The 14,243-nt window shown below is 56.0% G+C and overlaps 2 protein-coding genes across 2 annotated transcripts in view; one reads left to right on the top strand and one right to left on the bottom strand.

The window, feature by feature from the left end:
- The first annotated feature begins 648 nt into the window (after positions 1-648).
- Positions 649-7,278, top strand: PRLH (prolactin releasing hormone). The gene is given in 5 exon segments (XM_007452916.1): positions 649-724; positions 1,229-1,295; positions 1,297-1,379; positions 4,968-5,034; positions 7,227-7,278. Coding segments are annotated over 5 exon segments (345 nt in total).
- A 524-nt stretch (positions 7,279-7,802) lies between these two features.
- Positions 7,803-14,243, bottom strand: part of RAB17 (RAB17, member RAS oncogene family) — a 21,831-nt gene continuing 15,390 nt past the window's right edge. Inside the window, exons 3-6 of the mRNA XM_007452907.1 lie at positions 12,523-12,674; positions 11,149-11,274; positions 8,181-8,274; positions 7,803-7,912 (exon numbers count right to left, since the gene is read on the bottom strand). Coding sequence (XP_007452969.1) covers positions 7,803-7,912; positions 8,181-8,274; positions 11,149-11,274; positions 12,523-12,674 — 482 coding nt within the window. The remainder of the gene's footprint in view (positions 7,913-8,180; positions 8,275-11,148; positions 11,275-12,522; positions 12,675-14,243) is intronic.

Below are 14,243 nucleotides of genomic sequence, written 5' to 3'. Positions count from 1 at the left end.
CACCTCTGCCCTCCCTGCCGAGGCCAGGTGTGCACACCCACAGTGGTGCAGAGCCCTCCCGCACTACTGGTTCCCTGACACAGACAGGCAGACAGATGGGGGCAGTTCCAAGAGAGCCCAGCTCTCTACATCCACAGCTCACATTCCTCCTGGCTTCCCTCTGAGGACAGAGGGTCCTTGCAAACATGACTGAGCACAGCAGAGGCCACCACACACGTGGTCACCTCATTTAGTGCTCACTGTACGGAGGAGAGGCTGGGGTCCCCAGGGGAGCAAGGGACTGTGCAGAGAGCCAGGTCGCCTGCTACCTCTATGCTCACTGCCATCCCAGCAGAGCAGAGAAACGCACAGCAGAGCACAGCTGCCCGCACACACGTGTAACCCCATGCACACCCCTTCACGTACACAGGGTCGTGAAAACACACGTACACCCCGTCGTACACAGGTGCACACCCATGCACGTGTGCATTCACACACACGCTCACGCACGTGGGCACATCCACTCTGACATGCACAGCGCTCGCGTTATCTGAGGGTCCCAGCTCTGTGCGCATGCACCCTCATGCGCTCTCACCTTTACCCCTGCCCCAGGCTGCGCCCTCCCGTGTGGGACCCCAGCTCGAGCGGGCCTCTCAAGGAGCCAGAGGGATGAACGCACCGGGGGCCTGGCTCCTGTGCCTGCTGCTGCTGGGCCTGGCCCACCAGCACTCCATGGAGCTCCGCAGTGAGTGCCCAGACCCCTGGCCTGCCCTCCCACCCCTCTGCCCCGGGGTCACGGTGGGGGCCCGGCCGCCTCCTGAGCTGGGGCACCATCCTCGCTAAGTGCCCCAGGGCTGGGGGCTTGGCCTCCTGCCCACCAGACCTTTCCCCACAGCATCCCTGACACCTTCTCCCAAGGGCCCTGCCCGACGTTCGGGGGAGGCCTTCACTCCTCACCACCAGGGCAGCCTGGGGCTGAGGCCACTTTGCCCATGAGAACGGGCTTGTGGGGACAGGAAGGGAAGGGGGACTTCGTCCTGGTGTGAGTTTGAATTCCCATTTCCTGAAGCCACCACACCCCCCCAGAAACGGCCTGGCCAGGCCCTTTGGGCACCCCTCCTGCGCGGGCGGGTCCCAGGATGGCCTGGCGACTGGGCAGCAGTGAGCTGATCACATGCACCGGGCCCTGCCACCGTGGTTGCGCACAACAGGGCACGTGCATTCACACACTGTTCTCTCTCTTTCCCAGCCCCCGACGTCAATCCTGCCTGGCGCACAGGCCGTGGCATCCGGCCTGTGGGCCGCTTTGGCCGGAGGAGCAGCCCTGAGGGATGGACCAAAGCCTGGCGTCCAGCGCCCACCCGCCTGCTTCCCCCTGGCAGGAGGCGCTGAGCCCTCGCAGGGTGGCCGACAGCTCAGCTCCTCCAGAAATAGCCCCAGGAGCCTGTCTCCGGCCCCCCGCCCCCTCCTCCACAGGCTACATCCCCTTCAGTCCCAATAAAAGCAGCTGGCCTTGTTTACAAGTGTCTGTGTGGGGACAAAGTGGGAGGTGCTTTCCCTCGTGGGACGTTAGCCCAGAGGACCCTTAGAGCCCAGAGGCTCTAGGACTTGTCCAAGGGTGCCCTGCATGGAGTAGGGAGGCTGGGATGTCCTTGGTCGCTGCAGCTCCTACCACCCTCCCCCAGCCACCCTGAATGGCTGCTCAGGCTGTGCACTGCAGAGGCCACCACACAGGAGGCCCCAGTGGAGGGCAGCCCCGCCCCCCGGCCTGCCCTGCCCTCTCTCTGCCCCAGGCCTTCTCGCCTCCCTGTTGGTACTCGGGGGAGAAAAAGAAGCACAGGTGGCTTGTTTCCAGTACTCTTAGGTTCAAGTATTTCAACCCCAGCTTGCGTCCCTTTCAAATCGCATGGGGACGTCCCTGTGTCCTGTCTCAAAGGGAACTCACTTTGGCATTGGGGAACACACAGCCATTAACTGGGCGACTGAGCCCAGCCGCTAACTTCTCGGAGCCCCGGTTCCCACGCCTGAACCTGGGGCTAATAACCACCCCCCTCACTCCTGAGCTCAGGTTGGTGCAGCCAGCAAGTGTGGATGCTCTGTGAGCATAAACCCCCTTCTCCAAGGCGCACCCCCTAGTCCAGCGCTGGGGTGGGGGGCAGGGCAGGTTTAACCAGTTGCTTCTGAGCCCAGAGCTCAGGGCCCGTCAGGCCTCTGCCTGCCGGGTCCCAGGAGCCTGCCCGGACCACGGGACTCCTTCTGTCCATCCACACTCAGGAGGGCTCGGGATGCAGAGCAAGCCCACAGGACCCCAGACACCAGCCATCCCTGCTCCAAATCAAGGAAGGTGGGTCACACTCACTGGCCAGCTGGAGGAGGCTGAGCTGGCCCAGACCACCCAAATGGAGCTGCACCAGGGCTGCCCCCCTTCCCAGCCACAGGAAGGCCAGAGGGAGGCCAGAGGCCAGTCCCCTCCCAGGGGAGAGCTCCCGCAGCGTCGGCACCTCCCCAAGGTGGATGCGCATGGGGGAACAGGAGAGCGGCCAGGTCTGCTTCCAGGGCAGGCAGGTGCTGGGCCAGGGCAGGCAGCGTGGAGAGCCCAGGAAAGCAGTTTGGCGGTTCTTCAAAAGTTAAACCTGGAGTTAGCACACGGCCCCTCCCACTCGTGGGTACATACCCCAGAGAGCTGAGAACCGGTGTTCAAATAAATACTTGTACAGGAATGTTCATAGCAGCACAATTCACAACAGCCAAAAAGGTAGGAACAACCCAATACCCATCGATAGACGAATGGATAACAGAACGTGGTCCATCCACACAATGGATTATTATTCGACCACGAAAAGGAAAGAGTTCTTTCAAATGCTGCCACATGGATGAACCTTGAAAGCATGACGCAAAGTGAAAGAAGCCAGACACAAAAGGTCCCACAGTGGATGACTCCATTTATACGAAAGGTCCAGAAGAGGCAAATCCATAGAGACGAAAGTAGCTTGGTGGTTGCCAGGGGCGGGGTCTGCTCCATGGGTACAGGCTCTCCTCACGCGGATGCAAGTGTCTGGGAACCGGCCCAAGGTGGTGAGTGTGCTAAACGCCACTCAATCGTACACTTTAAACAAACGAGTTCACAGCCCCACGTGACGCAGACATGAAAAACATCAGTGTGATGAGGGGCTCCGGATTCCAGCCACCCAGCCTGTGGTACCCTGTCAGGGCAGCCGCAGGAAACGAATACATCTTCTGAGCCCAGACAAGTAGAGAGATGGAAGATGTTATGTTTTCTACAAATTCTTATTATGAAAGTTTTCAAACTTACAAGAAATCACAAAAATATTATGATGACATCTAATACCTTGCATTAAATTCTGCAATTATCACTGTATTTACTTTCTCTCCCCGCCACCTCCCCTTCTCTCTCTCTACCGCTTGGAAGTAAGCTGTAGACATCCTATTTCCCCTAGGAATCTCAGCATCTTTCTCCTCAAACTAAGGACAATCTCCTACATAACCACAAAATTATCACCATGCCTAAAACATTTTGTAATAATTCCCTAATGGCATCGATCTTTTAGTCCATACTCAAAAATCCCCAAATAAGGCAAGAAAATCTTAGTTGTCTTTTCTTTTTTTTTTTTTTTGGAAGCTAGGCTCCAATCTAATTTCAAGGTCACCCTTAGTTATTTCTCGTCACTCCCGGATCATCTCATTTTGTCACGACACTGACTTTCACAAAGGCCCGGATGTGTTACCTTGTAGAACGGATCCACACGTGTGAACTGTGGACTGCTCCCCCAAGTGCTGTTATCCTGTTCTCCTGCCCCCCCCGCACCCCCGCACCCCCCCCGCACTGTATTTCCTGTAATCTGAGCAGCGGGTCTAGGGGCAGAACTGGACTCGGTTACCACTGAGGGCATGAATGCTCTGTGTCTGTCCTCCAGCATCGTACCTGATGGTGGGCTCTGGGCCCCGCTCTGACCGGTGCCAAGTCTGGCCCTTTACGGAGAGGATCTCTCAACTGTAAAAATCTCTCGGGTTCCCCGTCTGCTCACTATGCGATCCGCAGAGGTCCTGGGGACCCACGGCCCTAGCCTGTTTCCCAAAGAGCTCACAGCCAATGATGTAAACCTTACCTAAATACCTTCGCTGGGATCAACTGTTACATCATGGGTTGTACAATGGTGATTCTCTAATTCCTTCCACATGTATGAGCGGGATTCTTCTAAAGGAGATATTTCTCCTTTTTTCTCCTTTCCTCCCTTTTTTATTTCTTTTTTGTTCAGCAACTTACAAATCATTCTTGATGCTCAAATTGTCCTAAGTTTGGCCAGTGAGACCTTCAAAAAGGGAATACATTTTAAAAGAAAAAGAATGGGGTTTCCCTGGTAGCACAGTGGTTAAGAATCCGCCTGCCGATGCAGGGGACACGGGTTCGAGCCCTGGTCCGGGAAGATCCCACATGCCGTGGAGCAACTAAGCCTATGCGCCCCAACTACTGACCCTGCGCTCTAGAGCCCGCGAGCCATAACTACTGAGCCCGCGTGCCGCAACTACTGAAGCCCACGCGCCCAGAACCTGTGCTCCGCAACAAGAGAAGCCACCGTAATAAGCCCGCGCACCGCAACAAAGAGTAGCCCCCGCTCGCCGCAACTAGGGAAAGCCCGCACGCAGCAACGAAGACCCAACGCAGGCGAAAATAATTAATTAAATTTTTTAAAACGGTACCAAAGGGGCTTCCCTGGTGGCGCAGTGGTTGAGAGTCCGCCTGCCGATGCAGGGGACACGGGTTCGTGCCCCGGTCCGGGAGGATCCCACATGCCGCGGAGCGGCTGGGCCCGTGAGCCATGGCCGCTGAGCCTGCGCGTCCGGAGCCTGTGCTCCGCAACGGGAGAGGCCACAGCAGTGAGAGGCCCGCGTACCGAAAAAAAAAAAAGGTACCAAAAAAAAAGAAAAAGAAAAAGAATGGATTCCTGAGTCAGCCCTCTGGGCACAGGGGGCTCTTCTAGGGAAGTTGGAGGAGGCGTTAGAAGCAGAGGGGGATGGGAAGGGTCACGGCTACAGGCAGGACAGCAGGGCTGCGCCCAGATGCTGCTTCTCGTCCTCTCTGTGCTTCCTGCCTCCATCACGAGCACGCACACTCGCACACGCGCACACGCACGCGCGCACACACACACACGCGTGCTCACGTGCGCACACATGCGCGTGCGCACACACACCCCGGCTCATGAGAAGGGCTGGAGCAGCTTCCCTGGATGCGGGAAGGACGGCGAGCTCACCCACCAGCCTCCCCTGAGCACCTGCAACTCCACGGGCTCATCGCCCCCCGGGCTCTACGCCCACCCCCCTACCACCACCTCACGGTCCAGGACGGGCTGAGATCAGGTGGGAGACGCATTGACGCAGAGAGAGGCTTCCATAAACGTCCGCGGTGGCTGGGGTGGAGGCTGTTTGTAGAATAACATGGCTTTTCTTTACATCACTGGGAATATCAGCTCCTATCCTCTCTTGGACACATATTTGTTGAGTGCCTGGCATGTACCAGACATCGTACCAGGCACCGGGAGCCCCACGAGAGGAAGGACAGACAGAACCCCTGCCCTCATGGCAGAGCTCCCCCTTATCTGAATATTAGGTCACCAGGAGGGCTCAAAACTCCCAGGGCTCAAGCCGCACTGCAGACGGATTTAACCAGAGCTTCTGGTGGGCACAGGGATGCTGCCTGCAAAGGCTCCCAGGTGATCCCATTGCAGGAATGAGCCCCACCTGCCTCGTGGGGGAGAAGGGGAGGAAAAGGGGCTATCACAACCGGCAATGGGGAGCCCAGCTCGAGGATCACAACGCACCCCATCCCATCTTGGGGGAAGGGAGGGAAGCGTGAACGGATGCCAGGTGGCAATGAGTCAAAGAATATGTTTTAATAATAAATTCTAGCACAGTGTTACTAGTCTGGCAAGACGGGAGAAAAACAATCAGAAATGTGAGCATCCTACAAATATTATTTCCCCCTTCCTATTTCATCATGGATGGGTCAGATGCTCCTCTGAAAGCCTTACTGTCAGCAAAGCAGCACTCAGGACGCAAAGACCAGGGGCGGCGGGGTTTGCCTTCAGCGATGCTGGCGCGCCATCTAGTGGCCAGGGGCCACCTCAGCCTCCCGCCACCTCCGAAGTGGGTCCCGCGCTTTGCAGAAGGGATCCCAGCCCTGCTACCCCAGCGTGGGGGAACAGACAGCATGAGGACTCAGCCTTACACAGAGGGGCTCACACCTCACGTGCTTCACCTACGAGGGAACAGTCGCATACAAAAATTCACTGCAGTCAGAAACTGCAGGGCACACAGCACCAAGTTGTCAGGTTTCACCTGGAAATTGTCTAGGAAAAAAACCGCGTGAGTGCCTTTGGGACGTCCAGGAGCTCAGAGTCAATGGGGAAGGATGCTTTACGTTTGTCCTTCTGCTGATATAGAAATTACAGTTGATATAGTGAAGCCACCTTTTTCAGGGGGATGACAATGTCGTCTTATTTAAAATTTCATACAGAAGGGCCATCGGGCCTCTCTAAAGGCAGGAACGAGGTGAGCACAGGATGTGTCACCACCAGAAAGATGTCCTGTGCCCACCTCAGCCACAGCCGGCCGCCTGGGGCCTCTCAGTATTTACTCACCATGAGCCCTCCTAGAGGATGTGCGGGAACAGACCCCCAGCTTACAAACTCACCAAAGACCACGTGATATAAAGTTAACCCTAAAAATGCATTCCAATAGACAGTAGGTGCAGACAAATACTGTTTGATTGCACTTACACGAGGTACGCAGAATAGCCAAATTCATGGAGTCAGAAAGTACATTGATAGATTCCAGGGTCGGAGGAGGGGAGGCGGGGAGGAGGAATGGGGACTCAGGGTGTAATGGGGACAGAGTTTCCGTTTAAGAAAGTGAAAACTTCAGAAGATGGATGATGGTGAGAACTGCACAACAATGTGCATGTACTTAGTGCCCCCGAACTGTACGGTTAAATGTGGTTAAAATAGTATGTTTTATATTATGTGACTTTTACCACAATTAAAAAACATTTGGAAAAATAAAAAGGACCACATGATAGAATTCGGTTTACTTTTCGGAGAAAAACTCATACGCGGTACAAGTTGCACCTCAGCTCGAAGTCTGAGTCCCGGCGCGCGTTGCACAAGCACCACTTCGCATTCACAGCGAGGAGCAGAGAGTAGGGGGCCTGACTCCCCCACCCCCATCCCCAGCTGCCCTCTGTCAGACACCATCCTCCTGGGGAACCTCACAGAGATCCAGTGACGACGGACCCAGCCCCATGATGGTCATGCCATCTCTCCCTGGCACTGCCCCCTGCAGCTGGGCCTGCTGTCTCCTCTCCCACCTCCCAGGAGCAGGGGGGCCCCAAGCCCCCGGGCTGCCCCCTGCCCAACACCAAGTGCGTGCTGGATGATTTTCCGATCTTTATTTCCCCTCTGACCATTTCATTCTCCAGTGTCCGGTGGCCAGGCAGCTAAGGGCAGGGTCACGCGTGCCCACCCCCCAGGACATCCGGGATTCAGTCGGTATCTGGTGTCTGAGAGGTGGAGTTGACACCCTCTGGGAGCCTTGGACATGGGACCCTCTCCTGAATGATTCCCACCAGCTTGGGAGGTGGTTATTCTAAGGCTCTTGCAGAGCCTCTAGGACTTAGGAGCAAGCCAGCATCGACAGTCAATCAGGACAAGTACCTCAAGCAACATGGAGCTGGTGGTGGCTCACCCTGAGGACCAGTGGGTTGTGGGCTGGGCGCATCCTCCCCACGGCCTTTCCTGGAGTGGCCCCTTCTAGCGGGCGCAGCATCTGCCCCGCCCCGGGGGCGTCTCATTCAGAGCCAGCTGTGCATCTCCCTGCTGCCTCTGGCCCTCCTTCTCTTGTCTCTGCAAAAGCTCTCGGGCTGTGGACGACAGGAAAAGGACATGGGCTGGTTGGGAGGAAAATCCCCCAACCCAGCCCAGCACTCGCCTTGCACACGTGGCATCCCCCAAGGTCCCACCCTCCCTGATGTCTTCCAGGAAGCAGGAAACATGGGCCCTTGACTCCTGCCCACCTTCCAGGCCCTGGGGACGTTCTGCTGGGTCCCAGGTTGCCAGAGATGAAGACCTGTGGAAGACCCAGTGATGGTCCCCCCACCCCCTGCTTGGGGTCGGAGGCTGGTCACTCACCGACAGCACTGAAGACTTCAGTCACCTGGTGGTTCAGTTTGGCCGAAGTTTCCATGAACAGCAACCCCTTGCTCTCTGCAAACTCCCTCCCTTCCTGACGGAAATGGCCATGGAAAGCCCACATTAATCATCAGAAATTTCTCAAGAACACTTAGACGTCTTCTGACAGGAAGACCCAAGAAACACCGAGAAACGATTGCACCAGCAGAGAACTCATTCCTCAAGTTCTGTTTCTGGGGCTCCTAGAAAAGGGGGCCCAGACCAGGGAGCAGGGAGGGTCAGGGACGGAGGGTACTCGCTGGCAGGGGAGCCCGGCACCCCCAGCGGGGTCCAAGGATGCTTTCCTTGGCGAGGTTCCCGCCCCTACCACGGCTCTCTGGCACTGGTGGGCTCCGAAACCAAGTGAGAACAGAGGAAACATGGAAGGGGAGTGGGGACAGCCTGGTGGGAGCCTGGCCCTTCTCTGGGTCCCCCACCACCGTCCCACAGGGGTTCAGCCTACGTGGAGTGAAGGGTGTACGGAGCAAGGGCGTCTGGGAAACACCAGGGCTGCTCATGCGGTCGAGAAGCAGAGAAGCGTTCATGGGAAGGCCGTGGTGAAGGAGGAGCTGGGGGCCGCCCCATGCAGGCCCCTCGCCTCCGGACCCTCCCAGGAGGCGCAGTGCTCAGTGCCTGATGCTGAGCCGGCCCCTGGGGGCTGGGCCGGCTGTGCCCACAGCATGGCACCCAGCGGTGTCTACTCCCCCAGCCCCCAGCCTGGCCCACAGAGCTTTGCTCTTCATCACCCCCCAACGAGCTTCTCAGCCCTTTCCCAGGCACAGAGGGATGGGGACATTATTACTTGTATTTTAAAGGGCAAGGTGACCTGGTACAGCTGAAGACTCGGTGACTTCAAGTAGGTCATATCTGGGTCACATGAATGAAACTCAAGTATCCCCCTTTGCCCAACTAGCTTGGGGGTTCCAGATGGGGTCATTTTAGGGGTTTGTCCTTGGGTCCAATGAGCCTCTGGTCCCTAAATTGCAGGTCCCCAGCCCTCCGTCTGCCAGTTTGTCCTGGAGGTTCCCCAGGATGGGAGCCACGGTTACCTCACCCCCCGTGGAATGAGCACATCCAGTGCAAATACCTTGACTCCTAAACTCATTCCCCGACACTAGGAACCAGGGCTCTTTAGGGAAATTATTGATTCCAGGGCTGGGGCCGAGAAAGGGCAAAGGTGAACCTGGAACAACTTGGTGAGCCAAAAAGGAAGGAAGCGCTCAAAGAATAACAGGGCGGGGTGACAGGGCCAGCGGAGGGGAGAGCTCTCAACGGCCAAATCTAGGAGCAGATTTCCGCCAACCAAGAGAAGGGCATTAGTGGGAAAAATGATAAAATCTGAACAAGAGCTATAAAGTAGTTTGAACGTTCGTTTCCTATTTGCTCGTTGTTCCGTGCTTACATAAGATGTTAACATTTGGGAAAGCTGGGAGAGGGGCAGACAGGAACTTTTTGTACTATTTTTGCAGCAATTTTTGTAATTCTGAAATTATTTTAAGATGAAAAGCCCCAAAATCAATGTAAAAGCTGCACTGGCCACAGGTCAGCTTGGCCTCTGCCCCAGCCGAGGCACCTGCGGCTCCAGGGTCTGCCCCCCGCCCCCACCCTGGCCCCCAAGTCCCAGCTCAGTGGGAGCTCAGAGGGAACAAGAAGTCAGGGTGGGGTGTGGGGGCCCAGGGTCTACAGCCCAGGCCCCAGGGTGGCCGCTTCCGTGCAGTCTAAGCCACGGGGTCCCCCTCCCGCGGGCAGGGGTCCTGGGAGAGCGGAAAGGAAGCCCCTCCCGCCCCTGAGCTGGACCCCTAGCCTCCAATGGGTCTCCCCACCCAGGCCCCGTCTCGCAACTCGGCCTGACCTGGGCCCCACACGCTTTTCCTAAATCACCCATCAGGTCCCCACCCCAGGGACTCAAGGCTGCCCCGGAATAAAGCCCCCAATCCCGACACCAGCACTGGGATCTCTGCCTCTGAGCCCCAGCGCCTGCTCAGCACGGCCTCCGCTGGCCGGCCCTGCCCCCAGACTCCCTCCCCTTCCTGCCCTCCCCTCATCTGCCCCTCCTCCCAGAGCCTCTCCTAAAACCCACCCCCACATACACACACACAGACACCACTGTACACACGCGTCCTGTACACACACACGCATCCTGTACACACACACGTCCTGTACACACACACACGTGCCTTGTACACACACGCGTCCTGTACACACACACGTCCTGTACACACACGCGTCCTGTACACACACACGTCCTGTACACACACACACGTGTCCTGTACACACGCGCGTCCTGTACACACACACACATCCTGCACACACACACGCGTCCTGTACACACACGCGTCCTGTACACACACACGCCCTGTACACACACACACGTCCTGTACACACACACGCGCCCTGTACACACACGCGCGAACCCCTTGCTCCCTGCTTCAGGCTCTCACCACTTTACAAGCAACTGCCTAGAGCATTTACTCTGCTGTTGGTCATTTTACAGAAGAGCTGCAGCTTTCAGGTTCTCTCTCCCTTGCTCATTTTCTAGCAAAAAATTTGGATTTGCCCCTTCTTGAACAGTTTATTGAACATAAAGAGAAAGATCTGAAACCCGCATTACTCAAAGAAGGAGAGAGGGTGGGAAGCGTCGTGGTTTCCTCATGGAAACCATTCCCTGCACTGCGCCTGCCCCTGCCAGCCCTCAGGAAGCTGCGGTCATGCTCGCAGCTCTCCCCGCAGCCAGGAGCAGCCACCTCTGGGTCTGACCTTCCCAGGAGAGACCAGAAACCTTTGCCCAGGAGGGAAGCTAAAGTGGTATGTGTGTGTGTGCGTGCGTGTGGGGTGTGTATGTGTATGAGTGTGTGGGTAGGTGGGCGTGTGTGTTTGGGGTCCCTCCCCCCTCCCTCACCGGGGACATAATGACCGTCTCCAGGCCCACCTCAAAGGTCACCTCCCGCTCCTGGTTGAGGTCCGTCTTGTTGCCGACCAGCATCACCACGACTTCTCCCGGGTGGAACTCCTCCTCCAGGTCCTTCAGCCACTGCCGAGCCTTGCAGAAGGAATCCTGAGAAAGGAAAACAGGACTGTCAGGCAAACCCGGCGGTCTTCCTCAGCCATCCCAGGAAAGACAAGGCAAGTGTCGGTGGCTACCCTGCGTAAAACACAGGATCCAAGTGACCCACCCAAGGAATCGTGAGGGATGGATGGGGGTGCTCTGTTCTGGGTACTCCGGGAGGACCACGGAGGGGTGCAAACCCAACCATGCAGCAGGAAGAGGGGCTGTCAGGGAGGGCTTCCTGGAGGAGGTGACAAACTTTCACTGAAGGAATCTACTGGTTGTCACGATTTTAACATAAAACGGCACATGATCCAACTGGCCTTATGTCGGGCCCCAAGGGCTGTTCTGCCCCTTGAGCAGGGGTAGCTGGTCTTTCTCTGGCCTCGGGTGGTCTGGGCCGAAGGCAGCTCTGTCCTCACCCGGCCAGCAGGAGGCTGGGGGCTGCAGGAGGTTCCGAGTCAGACCTGGAGCTCTAGAGGCCTCTGCTCCACGATGCCCTCAAGGACCACTTTGTGGGGAAGTGGCTGTCACCCCAAACCCTGATACTAACTGCAGCACCCCACAGACCCAGGAACGGGGCCTCTGCCCTGGGTCCCACGCAGCCCCTCTCCACAGCAGCCATGCTGACCCAGTAGGCCTGCTCTCAGCACTGCAGGGGCTCCATGCACGGCACTCGACCTCCTTAATTCCACCAGCACTGCCCTCTGACCAGAACTCCCTTCCCCCCTGCCGCTCACATGCCCACCGCCACCTCCCTGCCTGGCCCTGCCCAACAGGGCTAATCCTGTTTCTCCCAACGTTTCAGCTAGAGCCTTCCTGCAGGAAGTATGATGCCCCTCCTGTCAACTCCCATAGAACCCCACCCTTCCCTGCTGGTGCACTAAGCATCTGCTCACTTCTGTTTGGCCCGATGATATTCTGTAGAGTAGATATGCAGCCAGGGGCTGTATCCTGTTTTCATAACACCCCCCTCACCAGCTCAGTGGGCACCCAAGGAATCGTGAGTGATGGATAGGGGTGCACTGTTCTGGGTACCCCAAGAGGACCATGGAGGGGTGCAAACCTAACTGTGCAGCAGGCAGAGGGGTTGTCAGGGAGGGCTTCCTGGAGGAGGTGACTGACTTTCACTGAAGGATTCTCCACCGGTGCTCACGATTTTAACATAAAGCACCAGCACAGGTCAGTCACGTAATGCCGCCAGAAGGTTGTGTCCATGTGCCTGGAAGGGCGGGGACACACCCAGGTGAGCCTCACCTTCCTGGTGACATCATACACCAAAAGCGCAGCATTGGCACCCCTGAAGTAGAGGTGGCAGACGCTGTGGTACTTTTCCTGGCCAGCTGTGTCCCAGATCTCAAACTTCAGAGACGCAGCCCCCAAATCCACCACCTTTGTGAAGAACGCACCTGAAACAGAAGCCCAGAAGTTTTACATGGAGGACAAGGTCTTTATCCACGGCTCAGCCTGGACCAGTGTGAACCCTGGGCTCAGCCAACCAGCCAGAGACAGCCAGCCCTGTGCTTCCTGTCACCCTCAGTGGGGAAGGCTCAGCAAACACCTCTTCTAGAAGATGGCGTTTTCCAGAAAAAGCAAAGAGTTGCAAGGAATTTGCTGCAGACCTTTGCAGATTCCCCAGAGGCTTTGGGTGGGAAGATAGACTCTCAGGGTCCTATTCAAATCCTCTGGACTATGTGTGGCATGGAAGGGTCTCTGACAACCAGGGTCACCCCGTGGGTGTCCAGCGAGGTAGCTGGCATGCTAACGGTCACACCAGCTCCTCCCCCGCAACCTTCCTGGCCTCCTGCTAACCCCCCGGCCTGACCCACACCTCTCCCTGCTGACCTCCCTTCTCCACTGACCTCTCTGCTTGGAATCCTTCCTCTTCCCCACCTCCCTACATGTCCACCGGGTCTCTGAGTGTGAGCCCTTGGGGCAGTGCTGGGGCCCCCTTCCCTGGGAGTGGCCTACAGTAGCCCGCCTGTGCTCATCACTCACCCACTGCACAGGTAGACTTCTGTGTTCTCACCTGTCACCCCTGGTGACAGGGAGCACCTGGAGAGCAAGGACTTTTATGCATTATTATCCCTGCTTAATAAGTACACGCAACGAAAGGTCTGTCCCCAAACCATTCATTCAACATATGGAGCAAAATCCACCTTTCATTTGAAGACTTTTTTCCCCTTAGCATAGCTTTCCAAAGTGTTGTGACTTTAAAATAGTTATTTACTAACACCAGGATGCTCTGTCCCCAGAATGTAAATTGGTGCAGCCACTGTGGAAAACAGTATGAAGGTTCCTCAAAGAACTAATAAGAGTTGCCATGTGATCCAGTGATCCCACTCCTAGGCATATATCCAAACAAAACCATAGTTCAAAAAGATACATGCACCCCAATGTTCACAGCAACACTATTCACAATAGCCAAGACATGGAAACAGCCTAATGTTCATCGACAGATGAACGGAGAAGGAAGATGTGGTACATGTATACAATGGAACATTACTCAGTCGTAAAAAGAATGAGATAATGTCATTTGCAGCAACATGGATGGACCTACAGATTATCATACTAAATGAAGTAAGTCAGAAAGAGAAAGACAAATACCATATGATATCACTTATATGTGGAATCTAAAACATGACACAAGTGAACTATTTACAAAACAGAAACAGACTCACAGACATAGAGAACAGACTTGTGGTTGCCAAGGGGGAGGGGGTGGGGGAGGGATGGATGCAAACTAGTATCTACAGGATGGATAAACAACAAGGTCCTGCTGTAGAGCACAGGGAACTATATTCAATATCTTGTGATAAACCATATGGAAAAGGATGAAAAAGAATATACATATGTATAACTGAGTCATTTGTTGTACAGCAGAAATCAACTATGCTTCAATAAAATATATTTTAAAAAAGATGTTCTGGGCTTCCCTGGTGGCACAGTGGTTGAGAGTCCGCCTGCCGACGCACGGG

Source organism: Lipotes vexillifer, unplaced genomic scaffold (genome assembly GCF_000442215.2).
Source record: "Lipotes vexillifer unplaced genomic scaffold, Lipotes_vexillifer_v1.1 scaffold652, whole genome shotgun sequence".
Lineage (NCBI taxonomy): Eukaryota > Metazoa > Chordata > Mammalia > Artiodactyla > Lipotidae > Lipotes > Lipotes vexillifer.
The sequence above is the reverse complement of the archived record's forward strand: the minus strand, read 5'-3'. Positions and strand labels throughout refer to the sequence as shown.